The sequence below is a fragment of the Vulpes vulpes genome, chromosome 6 (genome assembly GCF_048418805.1).
Source record: "Vulpes vulpes isolate BD-2025 chromosome 6, VulVul3, whole genome shotgun sequence".
Lineage (NCBI taxonomy): Eukaryota > Metazoa > Chordata > Mammalia > Carnivora > Canidae > Vulpes > Vulpes vulpes.
Window position 1 is genome coordinate 126,815,517 of NC_132785.1, and position 21,978 is coordinate 126,837,494.

At 48.3% G+C, this 21,978-nt stretch overlaps 1 protein-coding gene across 9 annotated transcripts in view; it reads left to right on the forward strand.

The window, feature by feature from the left end:
* The window catches only part of WDR25 (WD repeat domain 25), a 142,525-nt gene extending 125,732 nt beyond the window's left edge, over positions 1–16,793 (forward strand). For all 9 annotated transcript variants that reach the window (XM_026012577.2, XM_026012579.2, XM_072762313.1 and 6 more), the window contains 3 exons: positions 12,983–13,153; positions 15,515–15,655; positions 16,286–16,793. In XM_026012577.2, the coding sequence (XP_025868362.1) occupies positions 12,983–13,153; positions 15,515–15,655; positions 16,286–16,507 (534 nt within the window). In that variant the 3' untranslated portion in view covers positions 16,508–16,793. The remainder of the gene's footprint in view (positions 1–12,982; positions 13,154–15,514; positions 15,656–16,285) is intronic.
* The last annotated feature ends 5,185 nt before the right edge of the window (positions 16,794–21,978 follow it).

The window sequence follows — 21,978 nt, forward strand, 5'->3', positions numbered from 1 at the left end:
AATCGTGATTTATTATCCCCTTTATATGATTTGGGATTCTGTTGGCTAAAATGTGTTAAGAATTTTCGTATCTGTATTCAAAGGGATATTGGTCTATACTTCTCTGGTAACATCCTCGTCTCGTTTTGGCATCAGGGCAATGCTGGCCTCATAGAATGAATTGGGGACTATTCCTTTCTCCCCAGTTTTCTGGAAGACTTTTAAGAGTTGCTGTTATTTTTTCTGTAATACTTGCTAGATAGAATTGACTAGTGAAGTCATCTTAGTCCGAAATTTTCCTTTGGAAGATTTGAAACCTCAAATAAAATGTATTTAAGAAATATAGGGTTATTCCAGTGTTTTGTTTCTCTTTGAGTGACCTTTGGTAGTTTGTATCCTTCAAGGAATCTTTTTCTTTCATCAAAGTTATCATCTAGAGGCTTGTTCATTTTGTTGACCTTTTCAAAGTACTGGATTTTTATTTCATTGATTTTTCTTTATTTCTTTCCTTTTAAAAACTTAATGATTTATTTTCTTAATTATTTCCTTCTGCATAAACCTTGGGCTTAACTTTATATTCTTTTTCTAGTTTCTTTTTTTAAATAATTTTTTTAAAGATTTTATTTATTTATTCAAGATATACACATAGAGAGAGAGGCAGAGTCACAGGCAGAGCGAGAAGCAAGCTCCATGCAGGAAGCCCGAGCTGGGACTCCATCCCAGGTCTCCAAGATCACACCCTGGGCTGAAGGCGGCGCTAAACCATTGAGCCACTGGGGCTGCCCTTTTTCTAGTTTCTTAAAGTGGAAGTTGACTTTTAATTTTTGCTAACATAGATTTTCAGCACCACAGGAGTTCCCCCTTGTCCGTAGGGAATACATTCCAAGACTCCTAGTGGATGCATAGTACTGAACCCTATATATACTCTATATTATGTTTTTTCCAATACATACAATGCCTATGATAAAGTTTAATTTATAAATTAGAGATAGTAATAGATTAGCAACAATAACTAATAAAATAGAACAATTATGGCATTTTAATGTAACAATATAATAAGAGTTATGTGAATGCGGTCTCTCTCTCAAAATATCTTAGTGTATTTACCCTTCTTTTTCTTGTGATGATAGGAGATGATAAAATGCTCATGTGATGAGGTGAGGTGAGTAACTTGGGCACTGTGACATAGCATTAGGCTACCACTGACCTGACAATATGTCAGAAGGGGGATCATCTGCATCTGGACCATGGTTGACCTCGGTTGACTGAAACTCTGGAAAGCAAAACTGTGGGAAAGGGAGAACTCTTGTGTTAATTTCCCTCCGGATTTTGCAGCTACAGTACACAATTGTTGATATACTGTGCTTTCATTTTTATTCAGTTAGAAATACTTTCTAATTACCTTTTTAATTCTTGGTCCATGGATTATTACAGGAGTGTGCTATTTAGATTCCAAACACTTTGGAATTTTCCAGATATCTTTTATTGATTTTTAATTTAACTCCATTGTGGTACAGAACATACACATTGCATGTTTGAATCTTTTTAAGTTTATCAAGACTTTTTTGACGTCCTAAAATATGGCCTACCTTGGTAAATGTTCTCTTTGTAATTGAAAACAATGTTCTTATTCTCCTGTTTATTGAGAGTAGTGTTCTATACGTCTCAATTAGATCGAGTTGGCAGATCATGTTATTCAAGTGTTTTGTATTATTTCTGATATTTCTGTCCATTTGTTGACTTAGTTAAGAGCAGCTGGTTGAAATTTGTGACTAGAAGAGTGAATTTGTCTTATTTCTTTTTTTAAGTTCTATTAGTTTTCCTTCATTGGTTCTGAGGCTCTGTTATTAGGTACATAACCATTTAGGATTGCTATGTTTTCCTGATGAATTGATTCTTTTTTTTTTTTTTTTAAGATTTTATTTATTTATGAGAGACACACAGAGAGAGGCAGAGACACAGACACAGGCAGAGAGAGAAGCAGGCTCCATGCAGGTAGCCTGATGCAGGACTTGATCCCAGGACTCCAGGATCACACTCTGAGCCAAAGGCAGATGCTCAACCACTGAGCCATCCAAGCTCAGCATCCCTGAATTGATTCTTTAATCATTATGAAAGGACTTTCTATATCCCTGGTAATATTCTTTATCCTGAAATCTCTGTCTGTCATTAACCTTAGGTGTTTCTGGTTTACTTGGATTACTGCTAGTATGATGCATGTTTTTCCATGTTTTTACTTTTAAGCTATTTCTGTCTTTATATTTAAAATGTGTTTCAGGGCAGCTGGCTGGCTCAGTTGGAAGAGCATGCCACTCTTGATCTTGAGTTCAAGCCCCATGTTCCGTGGAGAGACTACTTAAAAATAAATAAATAAGACATCTGGGTGCCTCAGTCAGTTAAGCGTCTGACCATTGATTTCTGCTCAGGTCATGATCTCAGGATTGTGAGAATGAGCCCTATGTTGGGCTCTGCGCTCAGCAGGGAGTCTGCTTGTAGATTCTCTCTCCCTCCCCTCACCCCCCTGCTTGCTCATGCTCTCTAAAGTAAATAAATAAATAAATAAATAAATAAATAAATAAATAAATAAATCTTTAAAAATAAACTTTAAAAAATAAATAAAATGTGTTTCTTGTAGGCAGCACTGTTGGATCTGGAGCTTTAGTTTAATTCTGTGTATCAATCTTTTCCATTGAGCTGGTATGTTCATCCTGTTTTCGTTTAATGCAATCATCGGTGTGTTTGGGTTTCAACTCACCCATTTTGCCATTGTTTTCATTTGTTGCACCTCTTCTCTCCTTTTTTCCCCCCCCCCATTTTGTCTTGGATTAATATAGTATTTTTTATGATTTCAACTTATCTATCTTGTTGTTTATTTTTCTTGTTTTTTTTTTTTAAGATTTTATTCATTTATTCATAGAGACACAGAGAGAGAATGAGAGGCAGAGACACAGGCAGAAGGAGAAGCAGGCTCCATGCAGAGAGCCCGATGTGGGACTCGATCCAGGGTCTCCAGGATCACGCCCTGGGCTGCAGGTGGTGCCAAACCGCTGGGTCACCTGGGCTGCCCTTCTTGTTGGTTTTTTAATCTGTGGATTTGTGCTGTGGTTTACTTTTAGTGGTTGCTTTAGAGTTCATAGTCTATGTCTTTATCTTATCAGCCCATCCTCAAGTCCTTTTGTATCTCTTTATGTATAGTGTGAGCATTTCATGATTTACAGATCTTCAGTTTCCCACACAACAGTCTTTGTGCTATTGTTGGCATACATTTTATTTCTACATATATTACAGTCTCCACAATACAGTTATTATTTTTGCCGGAAATGGCAAATTATTTTTTAAATACTTTAATAATAGAAAAGCTTGTTCAATTTCCCTATTTAGTAAATAGTAAATATGCTATTTACTTCTCAATCTTTTTTATATATTCTGGTCGGTATAGTTTTCTTTTTGCCTTAAGGACTTACAGTTTTTGTTTTCAGTGGTCATCCATATTTTAAAGAACTTAATTGGAGAAAAATGGTCTTTTGTATTTACCCAATTGTCTACATTTCTGGTGCTTTCCCTTCATTCCTGACGTTCTGTTCTGACTTTTCCTCTGCTATTATGACTCTTTAGCCTGAAAACTGCATTTAGCATTGATTGTACAGAGCAGATCTGCCGTTGATAGATTTACTTCGCTTTTCTTCACCTGTGAAAGTCTTTATCTCCCCTTCATTCCCAAAGAATTATGTTTTTGTTGGTAACATTCTGGGCTAACACTCCTTCCTGCACCACTTTCACTGTGTCCATGGTCTTCTGGTCTCCATAGCTTCTGATGAAACATCCCCAGTCCTTCAGATGTATGTGATGCTTCATTTTTCTTCCCCAGGTGCTTCCAAGATTTTTCCTTTGAGCTTTTCAGCAGTTTGACTGTGATGTGTCAGGGCTTGATTTTCCTTGATTTTATCTTCTTCGTGACTTGCTGAGCCTCTTGAGTCTGTAAGTTTGTGCCCTTTTCCAAATTTGGTACCTTTAGTCAATATATATATATATATATATATTTTTTTTTGGCACTGCTGTCTTTCCCTTCTCCTTTAGGAACTCCAGTGACAAAAATACTTAGTTTTTGATATCATCCCACAAGTCCCTAATGGTCTTTAAATCTTTTCTTAAGATTGTATTATTTCTATTGATCCGTCTTCAAGTTCACAGAGTCTTTTTTTTATCACTTCTGTTTTGTTTTTGAGCTTATTGTATGATTTTTTTTTTCCAGTTCTAAATTTCTGTGTTAAAAAATATGTAGTTTCTATTCTCTGTGGAGACCCATCTATCCATTCAAGAGTGTTTATCTTTATATCATTGAGGATTATTATGATAGCTGTTTAAATGTATCTGATAATTCCAACATCTGGCTCACTTCAGGGCTTACATCTATTATTTCTCTTTTGTGGTGGTTACTTTTTTTAAAAATTTTTTTATTTATTCATGATAGACATATATAGAGAGAAAGGCAGAGACACAGGCAGAGGGAGAAGCAGGCTCCATGCCGGGAGCCCGACGCGGGACTCGATCCTGGGACTCCAGGATCACGCCCTGGGCCAAAGGCAGGCACTAAACCGCTGAGCCACCCAGGGATCCCCTGTGGTGGTTACTATTTCCATTTTCCTGGTTCTTTATATGTCAAGTAATTTCAAAATATATCCTGCACATTTTGAATATTATATGGTAAGATCCTGGGTCCTGTTAAAGTCCTATGGAGAAAAGTGATTTGTTTATCTTACCAGGCAACCAACCATGTTAAATTCAGATCGCAAGTTCTTTCTTTCTTTCACTGGGCAGTGGTTCCTTTTCATTGTAGTATTCAAACCCTTTGTGATGCTGGGCCATGAAGGAGTTAGTTTCAGACTTGGGCAGTGGTCATATATATATTCTCTTCTCCGGGTTTCAGCTATGCTTCTGTGACTGTGTTCCATGATTGTATTGCTTAGGACTTGTCCTGGGGTGCATGTCAGTTCACACACAGAATTAGATGATTCTCAGCTCTCTCCTCTTTGGAACTTCTCCCACGTTGCCTGGCCACCCAGGGCCTCCTTTCCTGGTTCTTCTGCCCAGAGAGAGAGAGTGTTGTCTCAGATTGTTAGCCTTCTGCCTCATCATGGTATCTATAACTGGGATCTCTTTTAAGGCAAAATAACCAGAGAAAATAGAGGAAAAACAGAATGTGGCTTTTCCCCTTCCACTGTTACAATGCAGGCCCTTTCCCCCAGCTGTCCTATTCAGATGTTTTCCCTCTACGTTTTAGGTACTCGTGGCACACACCCAGAGCATTGCAGTCCTGCTGCTGGGGCTGGTGTTGTTAGGTCAGGGCAGGAGAGAAAGAGGTCATGTTTTAAAATTTCCCCAGTACTCTCTGGCTTATAAAGGGTCCATTTTCTTTTTCCTTTGACCAGAATGACAGAATTGTTGCAGAATTTTTGCTGTTCATGCTCACTATGTAGTTGGTTAATTCAGTAAGTCTATTGGTCAAAGTCAGGAGTTAAAAGACAGCAAACAAGCAGCCCCCTCTCCCCAACTCCGCAAACGTAGGACCTTACCTTACTTCCCTCCACAACCCACTTGCTATTATTTACTCTTTAAAGCCTTCAGGTAGTTGCTTCTTGAATTTTGTTCAGACCTTTTAGTTGTAGAGAATAAGAGGCCATAGTGGGCTTACTCCATTTTTGGGTTAAAACTAGAGATCATCTTTAAATCCAGTCTTTTTTTTTTTTTTTCCTCTTTGGCATATTTTGAATAATTTCAATTGCTGTGTTTTCTAGTTCACTATTTTTTTTTTTTTTTTGCAGTGTCTCATCTGCTGTTAATCCCATCTAATGTATTTTTCATCTCAAATGTGTATTTCATCCCTGGAAGTTCAGTGGAGGACTCCTACATCCTCCATGTCTCTACCTACCAGGGTCACTCTTTCTTCTTCCTTTTTTTTGTAAGAGGAAGAGAGAGAGCACATGGGAGTGGGCCGGGGGAGGGGTGGGGGAAGAAGGAGAGAGAGAATCTTAAGCAGGCTCCATGCCCAATGCAGAGCCCAGTGGTGGGGCTTATCTCACAACCCTGAGATCATGACCTTAGCTGAAATCCAGTCGGATGCTTAACCCATTGAGTCACTCAGGTGCCCCACTTTTCTTTACCTTCTTAAACGTAATGCTACACAGTTAAAATCACTGTTGTGGTGCTGAGGTCTGTCATTTGCCACTTCTGGGTTTAGCTGGGTTTAGAGACCGTAATCTGAGTGATGTGGTTGCTCCTTGTTTCTAGCCCTTCAGTGGACAGAGCTAGGAAAGGTTTTTGTTAAGAAAAAATATACAGGGGATCCCTGGGTGGCTCAGCGGTTTAGCACCTGCCTTCGGCCCAGGGCATGATCCTAGAGTCCTGGGATCAAGTCCCACATTGGGCTCCCTGCATGGAGCCTGCTTCTCCCTCTGCCTGTGTCTCTGCTCCCTCCCTCTTCTGTATCTCTCGTGAATAAATAAATAAAATCTTTAAAATATATATATACATGTATATATATATACTCATCAGGGGTACCTGGCTGGCTCAGTCAGTGGAGCGTGTGACTCTTGATCCCATGGTTGATCAGAGTTCTAAGTTTGAGCCTCACTTTGAGTATGGAGATTACTTTAAATTAACATCTTAAAAAAGAGAAAAAAATATTAATTTTTTTCCCAGTTCAAAATTAGGACTACAGAATTTTTCTTTAACTTCTTTGGTTTTATGTATTCTCTCTTTTTTATACTGTAAATTTTTATTTCTATCTGCCTTTGTGCAGTTTGGGGGAAGGTATATATCAATACACTAGCTGTGTATGTAGTGTATTGACTGAAGACAGTTTAAGATTTCTTGTGGTTCTTTTGGTCCACAGAGTATGTCCTGTTAGGATCTACCATGAAATTAGTGATTTTTCTGTTCAGAATGTATATCCAGCTAAGGATGTGCCATTAAATTAGTGTGCCTTAATGTCTCTTAAAAAAAAATACTATTTGGGGATCCCTGGGTGGCTCAGCGGTTTAGCGCCTGCCTTTGACCCAGGGCGCGATCCTGGAGTCCCAGGATCAAGTCCTGCATCCAGCTCCTAGCATGGAGCCTGCTTCTCCCTCTGCCTGTGTCTCTGCCTCTCTCTCTCTCTCTCTCTCTCTCTCTCTCTCTCTGTGTCTATCATGAATAAATAAATAAAATCTTAAAAAAAATAAATCCTATTTGGTTAAGCTACCAGTCAATACATGGTTAGTTTGATTTGCTTTATTTTGCTTTTCACATCTTAGAGCCTGCTTTATGTTAATTTGGTTGTATCATTTTTTAAAATATATACATGGCTCTAGAGAAGGGAGTGGAAAACTATATAGCTCATTGGCCTCATGTGGTCTGCCACCGGCTTGGTACAGTCCTTGAGCTAAGAATGGTTTCTAGGGGTGCCTGGGTGGCTCAGTTGGTTAAGTGTCTGACTCTTAATTTTAGCTCAGGTCATAAGCTCAGGGTTGTGGGATTGAGCCCTAAGTCAAGCTCTGCACTCAGAGTGGAGTCTGCTTGAGATTCCCTTTCCTCTGCCTCTCCCCGCTGTTGCACACACACTTTCTCTCTCTCTCTCTCTCTCTCTCAAATTAAATAAATAAATAAAATATTTTAAAAAATAGAGATGGTTTCTGCATTCTCAAATGGCCGTAACATACACATGCATGCATGCACCTGCACACACATACATGCACATGGAAGAGTATGCAGCAGTGACTCTCTGTGTCCCCCAAACTCTAAACTATTTATTGTCTGGCCCCTTAACAGACATCCTCCAAGTTCTACCTCTAATCTGGTCTAATCCTATCTCCTCCATTCTCTTTATCTACTTACTTACTTCATTAGTTTCTGGTGTATCTTTCTGATGTTTTTCATGGAAGCAAACTACACACACACATTCCTGTCACCTCTTCCATTTACCTTGTTCACTGTTTCTCTGCCAGCTGGCTTTTCTCACTGGACAGTGTGTCTTGGAGGCTGCCTTGTACATAGCAGGGCGGGTGGGCAAGCTTCACTCTTTGCAGCTGCATCCCATTCCAGAGTATAGGTGTGCTAAGGTTTATTCAGCTGGTTCTTTTGGGATGTACATTTGGGTTATTTCCAGTTTTTTATTTTTACAAGTATTGCTGCTTTCAGTGGTGGTGTACTTACCTTTTTGGGGTTTTGCCAGTGTACCTTTGGGATCGTTTCTACAGGTTGCTTTGCTGGGTCATGCAGATTGCTGAGAAACAAGGCATATGTTATTTTGCTCGATGGTGCCCCAGTTCTCTCCACAGGGATTGTATCGTTTTGTGTTTCTGTCAGCAGTGTGTACGGTTAGCTAATGCCCCACAGCCACCTAATGGAGTGTGTTGTCAAACTGGGATTTTGCTAATTTGATAGGTAAGAAATGGTATCTCTGTGTAATTTAAATTTGCATTTCTCCTGTTATGAGCAAGATCAAAGGACCAATTACATTTCCTTTTATATGAACTCTCTGTTCACTTTTCTTGCTTTTTTTTTTTTTTTTTGTAGAGGTGCTGAGTCTTTCTCATCTGTTTTGAGAAACTGTTTTAGGGATAGTAACCTTTGTCTCTGTTAAAAGTTGAAAATATTTCTCCCATTTGTCCTCTTATTTGGTTTTTGAGCTGTGCAATAGTTTTTTAAAAATTACTATTATTTTCATGAAGCCAGGTTAATCCATTTTTCTTCTCGTTGTTTCTGGCCTCAGTTATGGCTAGGAAAGACTCCCCCAGCCCCAGGTTGTAGAAAAACTTAATTAAGTTCTCTTTTCTATTTTTTTTTTAAGTAAATTTCTGATCCTTTTTGAATTTATAAACAGAGCACTTTTGGTGTACGCTGTGCTCTGTGATTGGCTACTTTTGTGAATTTAAACTATAAAAATGGACCCTTTGCTCTTTTCTCCAGCTTGCTTTTATACATAGATTCCTGACATCTTAGCATTTGAAGATAACACAAATGTTTATTCCCAGGGAAAAGGAATTGAATTCTGGGGAGAAGGAACTTGCCCAAGGACCCATAGCTCAGAGCTGGGGACACTAGCCCTGGGCTGGCCCTGGAAGAGAAGGTTTATGAGGATTTGCTTCATGTCAGCCACTGAGCCAGGCACATTGCCTTCATTTGCCTCCAGCCATAGGCCCCATCAGTGTCCCCACCTTATGGATGTGGAGGCTGAAGCAGAGAGGTGTGGTTTGCCCAGGACCATGAAGTTAGCAATATGCCATCAGGTTGGACACCAAGGTGTCTGCATGAGAGCTTGGGCCTCCCACTGGGGAGGGAGGCCTCTACCAACCTCCCCAGGGCCAGTGATGATGGAACATTGAGCACAGGCGCTCTGCTTCTGCCTGCCACCCCACCATGGCCTCAGAGTTCCTTGAGAGTCCGGTTTCCTTTGTCTCCATGTCCAGGGCCACAGGAAGACCCTTTGAATGAACATTCTCTCCCAGGGTGTCTAATGGAACCAGTGGTGGCAGCTCCCCAAGTGCTGACTCAGCCCCAAGTGGCAGGATATTGCTGGGAGCTAACAACCTCAAAGTCCCTACTTTTCAAGCTGTCCTTTGGTTCACTAATCCATTTGTATAGACACTCATTCACTTATCCAGCCATCAGTTCAGTACACCTTAGTAATGCCTACATGTGCAGACCCAGTGCTGCCCAAGGATGACCCAGAAATGTGACACATACCAGTCCCCTGGAACTTATGGTCCTGTAGGGTAGGCAGGTAGTTGACTAAGGGAGCACGGGGTCCCACAGGAGCCAGAGCAGTGTCTCCCCTTGCCTTTCCTCAGGTTTGGGTCCACAGGAATGGTGGGGTGGTGTCAGGGAGCTAGTGCACCCCAGTCCTTCTTTCTGAGGTCCAGCAGAAAGCACTGCCTCCAGTGCTTAGAGGCAGAGGTTTGCTTCTTGTCAGTCCAGGCCTTCTATGGTGATGGGCAAAAAGCCAAGCCCGAAGAGAGAAGGGACTCCCCCAGGCACATGGTGAGTCAGCAGCTGGGCCAGGACTTGAGTCCAGCCTGTACCCTGACTCCAGGCAGTTTGAAAGTGGCAGGGATGTGAGGAAGGGCATCCTATGCTTTGGATGACTCAGCCCAGAGTTTCCTAGGTTTTTTCAGTGGGCCAAGCAGGTTGTTAGATTTCAGGGATGTCGAGTGATTTTCATACCTGAATACATCGTGGTATGGATCACGTCATCGGCTTTCCCCAAAGCCAGAAGCCTTCAGCAAAGTATCTGCTTACCTTACAGAGGCCCCCTGCTGCCAGAAGAGTCCGAGTAAGGCTCCCTTCTGGATCCAGCTAGTTAGGCCCGCTTAGCACCATCCCACGCCCCTGGGATGGGACACACCAGCTGTCGGTGTAATTAAGGTTGCCATAAAACCCACCAGCTAGACACACAAATGGCTCCTCTGCTCTTTCCCGGGGCAGGAGCAGTTGTGAAGGCGAGTAAATCACGTTCGGCAGCGATCACTTCAAAGGTCAGCCTTCCACTTACAGCAGTGTTATTGGCAGGGATCGCCCGTAACACGGCTTGTTTCCCGGCCATTCAATTTTATGGTGCCCTAATGAATTGGGCTGTTTCCATCCATTCTCAGGAAACGTACAGAACAACGGTTTTCGTTCTCCTGGAAAGTTTGTCCTGGGAGGCAGGTGTGTTGGTGGGCATGCAGGTAGTTCTGTCATGGACAGGCCGAGGGCCCCTGGCACCTTGCTCTTGTCTGGGCCTTCACACCACCCTCTGGGAAAAGCTACCTCTGCACTATCATCATGGGATAATTTATGTGGAATCCCTGCCCAGTGGCTGTCTCTTACCCAGCACTTGGCAAGCGCCGAGGAGGGCCCTCTTCTATCCTCAACCCTTTCTTGGGTCAGTGTATTGCCTGAGCCCCTGTGGGGATCAAGATGCTGTGGCTGGAGACAGGGCTGCAGCGTGAAGGCCAGAACCTGCCCACAGGAGCTCATGGTCCTGCCCGGAAGCTGGGACCTGCTGGCCTGTGTGGGTGCCCACCAGTGGCCTTCTCTACAAGCTGCTGTAGCTCTGGGGGGTGCTCTGTGCCTCCCCCACCACCAGGCCACATCCAGGGACATGAGTGGGGCCAGATATACTCTTCTCTTGGTATTAGCTATCCCGGCCATGTCTAGATTCCCTGTGCCTCACCTGAATGGTGGTGATGGAGATGACTTTGGTAAAGGGGGAAGAAAGGCTTTGAGGCCCAATGTGGCCTAGGCAAATGGAGGCCTGGGGTGGCTGAAGTGAGGGGTGACTGGAATGGCACTGGGATGGGAGGAGCCAGTAAAGAGATTGTTCAGAACCATGATTATGGGACCCTGCTTCTTCCCCTCGCCTCTTCTCCCCTCCCCACCAAAATGAATTCCAAACACAGCCCTGGAATGGCACTGTTGTGAGTTTGGAATGTTGTGCAAACTCAGGAAAAGCGGATGTTGGAGACTGTGAAGGCATGCAACACCCTCCCCCAAACCCCACCCCAGAGTGGGTCGGTGGAGCATCTGGCCAACAGCACCCCAGCTGGGTCCCTTTGGCTGGGGACATGGAGACTTCCTCCTCCTCCACACTCTGTGAGGCTCAGGGCTGGGAAGCAGCCACAGGCTGGCTTTCTGCCCTATGTTCAGAGGCTTGTAGGGCTGTCCTCTCTTCTCTGCCTCTGGACCACTCTTCAGGCTTCAAAGGGGCTCACCCTGAAATTGCTTTGGCTGGGGACTGCTTCTGAAGAGGCTCAGAGAAGAGCAGTCATTTGTCCCTATCCTCTCCTGGGAAATTGTCCTGATATTTATGGAAGTGGGAAGTGGCCAGTAGGAGACTGGGTTTGGGTCCCAGGGAAGCAGCAGGGATGGGGAGAAGCCCACCACCCCGGCAGTGAGACTTTGAGCAAATCCCTACATCTCTGAGCCTCAGTGTTCCTCATCTGGAGAATGGGTCTCAAAACTGCCTAAATTGACTTTATAGAGTGCTGCATGTAATGTGAATTTGAATTATATACATTTGAAAGAGGATGATAGAAAATATATTTGCAAAATGTAAAGGTTGTGAACTCCAGGTTTTTTTTTTTTTTTTAATGGTCAAGACTTCCTATTTCTTTGCCTGCAGGCGAGGGACCAGAGAACTGTGTTTATGCTGTGGCCACATGGTGGCGCCCTGGGAGCTGGTAAACAGGCCGGCTAGGACCTGCGGGAAGGCCTGAGGCCGCCTTGTATTGGCCTCTTGCTGAATAGTGCAATCTAAAGCGAGCTGTCTGTGAGTTTAAGTGGAGATACTTCTTAGTCCCGATTCTGGGAACCGCCCCCAACCCAAACCAGGTGCTTTAGAATGGAAAGTGAATGTGATAAAATGCTCTGGAGAAAACAGAACTCCTTGATACTTAATCACGTTGGTTTACAAGACAGGAAGCTATGAAATATTGGCCATGATGCTAAGAAGTAAAGTGTCTTTAAAGCTAATCTGTGTACTGTGGTTCTGGTTTTATGGTCTCCAAGGGCTCTGGCTTTCTGCAGTACAGTTACTGTTCCAGGGAGAATACGCTGGGGTTTTGTGAGCTGTGAATTATGTGACATCTTTAGAAGTAAGAACCTCTCACAAAATGTGGCCTGGTATCAATGGGTATCATTGGTGCTCTTTAGGTGCCCTTGGGCAATGGGCCCTTCCCAAAGCTCACTTTCATCAGGCACCAACTGCTCCCTAGGGGATTGGTGTGATTGGAGAGATCATCACGCCTCCCTGGGTTGCTCACGGGTGGTGGCCATGTGTCGATAGACGCAAGGTGGGCATGCGACAGGGAGGACTGTCTGTGGGGAGGGGCCCTCAGGCAAGGCTGTAACACTGTATGTATCTCCCAGCAGCTCAGCATTGCCCTCACTAGACCCACCTGCTGTCTGGGCTCTTGGTGACACTCCCCATGGGCTCCTGCCCTGTGCTCCTAGGGCCCACCAGCATGGTAGGTTTCCACTCTTGCAGGTGGTGAGAAGCTACAAGGCGACCATCCAGCAGACCTTGGACATCCTCTTCCTCCAGGAAGGCTCTGAGTTTCTGAGCAGTACAGATGCTTCGAGCCGGGACTCTGCTGACCGCACCATTATTGCCTGGGATTTCCGGAGCTCTGCCAAAATCTCCAACCAGATTTTCCACGTGAGAAACCCTATTTGGCAATGCTTTTCAGTTTGTTTCAGCTGCAGGATTTAGCCATAGCCCTAAGCCGCCGGCATCCCAGGTCACTTCCTGGCAGGGATGGTTCAGCAGGCAGGATCTTCAGAGACCATTTCAGGTGCCTGAAATCTCTTGGGTAGGATAGACAAGTGCAGGTCTAGGACCACCTGGAAAGCCTTCCAGAGGCTCTGGATCATAGCACTTCCATGACCGTCCTACTCATCCTCTGCCTGGCATGGCTACTCCACAGGGGAAGGATGTGGAGGGGTCACCCATGCAGATCAGTAGAAGATGGCCACTTACTCAGCCCAAGAGACTCCTGCCTTCCCTCCATCACCCCAGCCAGCCCATGGGTTTCTGTTCTATCCATCCTTGCTCAGTGCATTTGACAGGAGCTGTGACTTGGAAGTTTAAGCAGGGACCCAAGTTAGACCACCTGTGTTAATAAAGTCCTGGATTCACCCCTTACAAGCCCATTATGTAGCTTCTTTGATTCTCATTTTCCTCTTAGGAAATTGAGGATGGGAATATTAACTTACTTCATAGAGTCATTCTGAGAATTGAAGGGGATAATGCTTATAAAGGATCTAGTACAGTGCCAGGCACAGGGGGTGCTCCTTCAATGCATTACCTATCTTCACCATCGCCACGATCAAATCCAGCATCTTTGCCACTATCAGCATTACCATCACCTTCATATCACCACCATCACCATCACCGCTACCCACCACCGTCATCATCATCACCACCACTATCACCTTCACATCACCATCATCAGTACCATCACCATCACCACCATCACCACTGCCACCATCTCCATCATCATTTTCAAAGATTTCAACTTAAGACATGGCTAATCTCTTTGGTACTCCTCCTGCCGAACTTAAAAATATATATGAGGTGTACATATATACCTTCTCCCTCTCACTGCCTTTCCTTTCCTCACAGGGTTCTAAGTAACCCTGAGCAAACCAGCCTCTAGACCTTTACTGTAGGGTTTTAGTGCAACCCACTGGGAAGGACGAGCTCTGGGAGGGGGCTGCATGGACGTGTCTGGCCACCTCAGCATTCTGAGTCCAGCAGCCTGTGTGGCAACCAGAGTACGTGGGTGGAGTGGATGAAAATACTAAAGGGCCAAGCCATTGGCCCTCCTAGAAATCAACACCTACTCACTTTGTGTGGGTGAGCAGGTGCTCTGCTTGGTAGCAGCGTGCTGGGCAGCTTGTTACCAGACCACCATGGCCTCTGTGTCTCTGGTGGACCCAGAAGTCTGCAGCTGGCTTCCACTGGCTTCCCACGTTGCTCTCTGAGTTTGGGCTCTTTTAGAAAGGGTGGCTTCAGGGCAATGCTTAGAATAAAGGAAGGACAAGTGTAGCTGAGAAGGGAATTTTTAGGGGTGTTTCCATGTGACCCGGCCTGTCAAACAGTGACAGTTCCTTGCCTTGTGCTGTGAACACTCTGTTCGTGCCTTTATCTTCTCGCCTGGCCATTCCACTTCTCAGTTACTGTGTGTGTGGGCCGCAGGGGAGCCTGGGCTGGGCTGGGGCTAGCCCGAGGGCTCGCTGCAGAGGCGGAGAGGTGGCTGTGTAGACTTGTTTCCTGTCACTGTGTAGCCACATACCACAAAGTTGGTGGCTTAAACTAACAAATTTACTCCCAGTTCTGGAGGCCAGATGTCTGCTAAGTCTCACTGAGTTGAAATCAAGGTTTTATCAGGGCCCACTGCTTCTGGAGGCTCTCGGGGAGAGTCTGCTCTGCTCCTTCATGCGATCATCTTCAGACCCTCTGCTCTGTCTCCATGTCACCCTCTCTGTGTGTCGGATCTCCTGCCTGCCTTTTATAATGACAGATATCCCCACGTCAAGATGCTTAATTATGTCTGTAAAAACACCCCCTCCACATTTTCTGCCATAAAAGGTGACATTTACAGCTCCCTAGGAATGAGGACATGGGTGCAGTTTGCAAGGGGGGTGGGGAAGGGCATTTTCTAGTCTACCACCAGGGCCACGAACCAAGGGATGCCAAGAAGGGCAAGGAAACAGATTGCCCCCAGAACCTCCTGAAGGAACACAGCTCTGCTGACGCTTTGATTGTAGCCCAGTGAGACCCATGTCAGACTTCTGGCCTCCAGAACTCTAAGAGAATAGATGTGTGTAGTTGTAAGCCATTCAGTTTGTGGCATTTTGTTACAGCAACCATAGGAAGCTTGCAGGGACCCCTGAGCCCAGGTTCATGGGTTGGGCACAAGGCTCCAGGAGTAGAGTGCTGGGTGGCATGTGTATTGGAGGCAGAGGCCCAATTGGGAGCCTTTTCCATCCTCCCTGTGGCCTCACTGTTTCTCAGGAGAGATACACCTGCCCCAGCCTCACCTTGCACCCACGGGAGCCTGTGTTCCTGGCGCAGACCAATGGCAACTACCTGGCTCTCTTTTCCGCCGTGTGGCCCTACCGGATGAGCAGGAGGCGGCGCTACGAAGGGCACAAGGTACTCTGTTCCTATCCCCCAGGTCAAAAGTGGGCCACTGGCCCCAAAGCCTCCTGCCAGACAACATCTGTAGTAGACATGGGGCCCCAGAGTGCACAGACCCTCTTTCTGGGTAGACGCTGTTTTCTGTTTCCTGGGTGACCAAATGCCATGTGGCCTGGTGGTCACTGAAGGCTGTGAGCCACATCTAGCCCTACCTCCAGGCCCCAAGTGCTGGGCAGGAAAGGTTTTCCCTAACTTACTGGCTCACATGGACGGGTTGTGTGGGAGGGAAGGCAGGACAGAATGGGTGGGGGCCGTTTCTGCATCTGTCCCTTTTCCCCACTGAAGCCTGCCCAGGGACAGGTGGGGCCAGGGGCTCAGGGGCTGTTGTGAGGCCAGACACCATGAGCTATGCTAAAGCCCTTCCAGCTGCATTCCACTAAACTGGCTTCATGAAACAGGATCCATGCTGGGACCCCAGCCTTATGGAGGGAGCTTGGGCCTTGGCTTTGGGGTGCTGGGTGTGTAGCCGTGCTCTGAGCCTTAGGCTGCTCCTCTGTAGAATGGGCATAATAGCTCCCGCCTCACAGGCTGCCTGGAGGAGCAGCTGTCGTGCGGTCTGCTCACCCTCTGTGTTGCCCTCTGCAGGTAGAAGGCTACTCGGTGGGCTGCGAGTGCTCCCCGGATGGTGACCTGCTGGTGACGGGCAGTGCCGACGGCCGAGTCCTGCTGTACAGCTTCCGCACTGCCAGCCGGGCGCGCACGCTGCAAGGGCATGCACAGGCTTGTGTTGGCACCACCTTCCACCCTGTGCTGCCCTCTGTCCTCGCCACCTGCTCCTGGGAGGGCGACATTAAGATCTGGCACTGAGCCTCCTAGTGCTGAGCCTCCTGGATGCCAGCCAGGCCCCAGGCTCCCATTCTTCCTTGGGGTGGGCGGGTGTGAGGAAGCGCTGAGGTTGCCTTGATTGAAGCTGGGTGGAGGGTGCCTCCCTCCACCCTGAGCCTCAGGTTCCACATCTGTAAAATGGGGGAAGAGATCTGTTTGCTTCAGGGTTATGAGGACCACCTTAGTGGAAGTGCCTGGATGGAGGGTTGCTGGTGGTACTCAATAAACATGAGTGTTTTGCTATTTCTTAGGTTATTTTAGCGACAAATATGTGTTGGCCGCTTCTGTGCGCCTGCCCAGTCCCTGACCCTCTGAGGCTCCAAGACAAAGAGACGAATGAGAGCTTGAGATGGGGCAGCCCCCTCTGCTGATCCTGATGGCGGACAGGAACTCCGTGTGGGAGCATGGCAGTCCCTGCCAGTGTCGTAGAGCCCAAGCTTCCTCCCTCTCCCCACCAAGCATGGCCAGAGAGTCCCGCTGCCTGTAGGGTGTGCACACTGTCCCAGTGAAGAAGCAATGTGTGGAAGGCTCCTGAGGAAGCCTTGAGGGGTTACGCTGGCAGGAACACCCAGCTCCCCAGGGCCTGGGCAAGTAGGTGAGCTCTGGCACCAGGACCCACCAGGACCATAATTGAGGGGCCATTCCAGGAACCCAAGGATCCACTGTAGGTGAGGAACCACAGCTACCATGGCTCAGGGCAGGGGTGTCCCTGTGGCCTTGCAAGGCTTCCTGGTGGAGGACACCATGAGCTAGTGAGGAGGGATCCCTAGCACCGGAGTCAGTGAGGAAGCATAGAGGACCTGAGGAGGAGGCCCGTGAGCAGACGAGCCATGGGAGTAGGAGCCGTGGGGTACCCAGCTTTGCCCCTCCAGAACCTGGGTTCTAGGCCAGCTCTACTGTCAGCACAGATGAGACCTTGTGAGTCACCTCTCCTCTCTGAGCCTTAGTCTCCCCATCTGTAACACAAAGTCAGGACCTGCAGACTTGCCGTATGGCTCCAAGGAGGTCAAGTCTGTGGTAGGTGTTGGCACAGCAGGGGTTCCATTCCTGGGAATGGGCATCTGGAGCTTGCAGAGGACTGTAAATATGTTTATTGCCGTATGTCTGACTTGCCCGGGGGTTCATGAGTCAGGCGTTCCAGGCAGAGGGAAGGGCAGGACAAAGGCCCTGAGGTGGGGGTTATCCTAAGGGCCGACCCCTTTTCTAGCCTTCATCCCTGCTCCCCCACCCCGCCCTGCAGTTAGTGCACAGCCTGGCAGGCAGTGGGTGTTGAGTGGATGCAGCACCTGCTGTGCCTGAACTGGGGTGGGGAGGCTGGAGCAGAGCACGTGGGTGGGGTTGGGGGAGCATGTGCTCTTCAGGCTGGTGAGAGACGTGAACTCCCAGGCTCGTGCAGGACACTGGATGCCAGGCAGGGTGTTGGGAGAGCTCGGGTTGGGAGCGCTTTCTCTTTTAAGGCTTAAGAATGGCTGATTTGGTGAAAACCACATCCCATGCTCAGAGGGCCTGGTCCTCAGCAGAAGCGGAGACCTCCATGGGGCACTGCCCCTGGCAGAATGGCCGAGGGCGTGGAGGCTGAGCCTCTGTCCGTTCAGAACGTGGCACAGGTGATGGACACTCCTCCCTCAGCCCTCATGTGGCTGCCCTGCTGAGCCTCTCACACACTTTCTCACCTCTGCAGGAGCTCTCCTGCTCCGTGTGGGAAGCTCAGTGATCTCAGAAGCCTGCTCTCAGTATCCCTGATGGGCTAATGGCTCCCTCCACTGTGCTCCCTTGGCACGGTGCCTCAGGGCCTTTGGTCCCACTCTGAGCTCTGCCGGGTCATGATTTCCCCCAGTGCCCTCTGGCTTCCTGCCTGTCTCGTGCAGTGTGCAGACAGGGGGCCTTCAGGGAGCCTCCCCTCTCATTCTGGGTCTTTCCCCTTAGCTCTGCTGGATGTTGTCTCCCCACCCCACCGCTCTGCCCCACAACATAGGTGTGTGCGGTGGGATGTCAGCTTCACAGGGTTCCAGGTATCTGTTCCCTGCAGGACACCTGGCTCCTGGCCCACAGTGGGTATTCTATGAATAACTGCAAGTGTGGCCTGTCGACAGGACATAGACTTGGGGGTCAGACAGACAGACCCTGCCATCACCTTCCATTGTGTGGCTGCAGGGAAGTGCTGAGCCGCCCAGTGCCTTGGTTTCCCCTCCTATGAAATGAGAATTGATGGTACTGAGATGGTGAGGCTTAATGAGGTTGGGTCTGTACAGCTCTTGGCAGGACCAGTATACAGTAGGCACTCTGGAAACAGCAGCTAGGAGTATTAGTATTAGTAATATTAGTATCAGACCACCACTTGATACCGGAACTGAGCCAGTTTAGACCAGAAGGTGCAGTTTGGCCCCATTGTCAGACCTCATCATGGCACAGTGAGGATTGATGAGACCCTCTCTGGCCCTTTGGGCCTGTGCCTGGTTCAGACCACCCAGCAAGGGGCCGCCCCTTCCTCTGTTCCTACTTGACAAGTCTCCGGGAAGGACCCTGATTGACTGGCCTCTGGCACACGCCCACTCCGCTGGACCAGGGGTCCTTGGCCAGGCATCACTCTCACTACGGAGCTGGACGGGAGAGTGATGGGACCCACTGCATAATGGTGTGTCTCCCCGGATCCAGCCCGAACAGGCCCTCTGCACACATTTGCCAAATGAATGAGTGATGTATCACTGAATCCAGACACAGGCCAGGAGGAAGAGCTGCCCTTGTTGCGGTGCAGGGGCGCCTGGCTTTCTCAGAGCACCTCTCATCTGCCTGTCCCACCCCCCATTTCCACCGTCCAGCCCCAGATCCTGGAGTCCAGATGTCCTGCTGTCTAGTGTAGCCTGAGTGGGGTGGTTTCCTGCCTTTCTTGTGTGCAGTATCTTCTGAGTGAGAATTTCAGCGCCTGGTTTTCTGATTGCTTTCCCCACTGTGACATGTTACTATTACCACTTTTTTTAAAAAGGTTTGTTTATTTATTTTAGAGAGAGCTCACAAGCTGGAGGGGCAGAGGAAAAGGGAGAGAGAGTCTGAAGCAGACTGCTGAGCAAAGAGCCTGACGTGGGGCTAGATCCCACGACCCTGAGATCCTGACCTGAGCTGAAACCAAGAGTCAGACTTTAACTGACTGAGCCACCTAGGTGCCCCTTTTACCTTTTTAGTATGAGCGTTGTTTGTACACCATATTAAATCAGGCTTTGGTGTGAGTGCTGGGTGTGGCCATAGGATGACTGCCCTGCCCAGCAGCTGCCCAGCTCCTCTCCTGTGCAGAGCACACAGCCCGGCTGCCTGGGGCCCTGTGGGGTTTGGAGCCAGGAGGCCACTCAGGCCCCAAGCCCATCACTCACTTGCCTGGGATGTTGGCAGGTGCTTTGCTTCTCTGAGCCTGCTTCCTCATCATGAAGTGGGCTTGCTAGGGAGAAGATGCAGATCGTTCCCCTCTCAGCTTCACCTGGGGCAGACACCAAGTCCCTGCGAAGTCTGTTTCTTTTCTGTGCAGCTCACCTTGAGCCAACCAAAGCTCTGATCTCCTGGGCAGGGGCACATGCAGGGCTCCCCGCTCTGGCTATTTCTTGGTGCTCTCCTCTGTGGACTTGGTTCCTCAACTCCATGCCTTATAGGTGCCAGCTGACTGCCAGCCCCTCCCTTCTGTAGGTTATTTTATTGGGAAGAATGGCAGGCGTACTCCGTGCCTTTATCTGTTTCTTTTTCCTAATGCTACCTTCCAAGGAGCCTTCTTAAAGGCTCACTGATCCTCTGCAAGGTGCTGGGGAGTTCATCATTTGCAAGTTTAAAATAAAAGGGCTAAATTTAGAAAGTGTGGAGCTGGAATGAAAAGAAGTGTGGGCTGTGCCTTCCACCCACCTTCCCAGGGCTGAGTGCTTACCTTTACCCTCACCTGTGAATCTGAGCACAGATCTGAAGACTCTGTGGGAGCAGAACGGTTTGATCTTGAGGTGCCAGCATGTGGCTGTGTATGCTTGCCAGGTGTGGCCAGGACTGTGTCGAGTGGGGTTGATGCTTGAAGCCCCCCCGCTAGGTGGCCCCACCTCTCAACTGCTGCTTAGGAGACCTGCTGACCCTGAAGTCTGCTCCTTCCCTCTCTAGCCTAGCCTGCGGCCCTCCTGCACCAGGACCGCCAACTGTCATGAGGAGGACTCCTGGGAATCTCATCAGTGTCCCTAGGCTCCAGAAAGGGAAACTGGCCCAAGGTCACATGGTCAGCGAGTGGCAAAGTGCAGCCCGGCACTGCCCTGGCTGGGGGTGGAGAAGTGTGCATGGATTGGTAGGAGGGTGGTTGATGTGCAGGTGGGGATGGGCCAGGGGATGGAGGAGGGAAGCCCACCCTATGGCCTGGCTGGCTACCTGGGTAGATGGAACGAAGAAAGTAGAGGCAGAGGCCTCACCACAGCCCAGAAGTGTCCATGTAGCAGAACATCCCAGGACAGATCCAGATGGAAACTGGTGGCCCCAGGCTAAACCCTCAGGCAGACACATGGAAGCCTTCATTGAGCCATTTCTGGAACTCATCTGTGCCTCTCCACAGGCTGTTCCCTTTGCCTGAACTGCCTGATGAACTCCTATTCATCCTTCAGCACCCAGCATGAGCCTCCTCTTGGAGACTTGCTTGCTTCCCCCTGGAGCAGCAGGGCCCTTCGCCTCTCTGGGTGGCCTTGAGACAGCATCTGCTTTCCCCCAGCTCTGAGCTCCTCATGGGCCACTGTCTCTATGGGCTGCACGGGGCTGGCATCAGCCGGCCCCCTCATCAAGAAGAGGAGGGAAGCACCAAGTCCTCACCCAAGGGGATTCTGAGGGAGTCACTGACCAGAGCCACTTGCACTCCTAAGCCGCAGTGTCCTGCTGAGCTGGTTTTGAGCCTGGGGAACCTGGGGGAAAACCAAGTTTTTCCAGCTCAGCCTCACAAGAAGTGGTTTGGGACTGCTTTACATAGCAGTCAAGGTGGTGTCAGCCTGACCCTGCTACTCCGGGTCCTGTGATGGAGCTCTAGACACCCCAACCTGCACTCCAGGTGGCCAGGTCAGCCCATCTGTAGGCCAGAGAAGTCACTGTCCCCACCCAGCCCTGAGCAGGGCCCTCTGGGAATGAGACCTGGCTGTGGCTGGTTTTGGGCTTTGTGAGGTCCGGAGGCCACCTGGGGGGCGGGGCTGCAGGTTCTGAGGTGATGATGTGGAGGCTAAAGCCCTGAATGTGAAAGGGCCCTCTCCCAGGCTGCAAAGCCCTCAGGGCCCCCAGCCCTGCTCCCCCGATTCCCTAGACCCCGAGGAGCTAGAGCCAGGAAGAGGCACCCCGCCCCCGTTCACACAGCTGATGCGTGGGGCTGACGAGGCTCGGGTTCCCCTCTGGGAACACCTCTTGAGTGTCTGCAGTGCCAGGGGCCACGTGTTTCTCCCTGCACCCTCCCGGTTGCTCCCCAG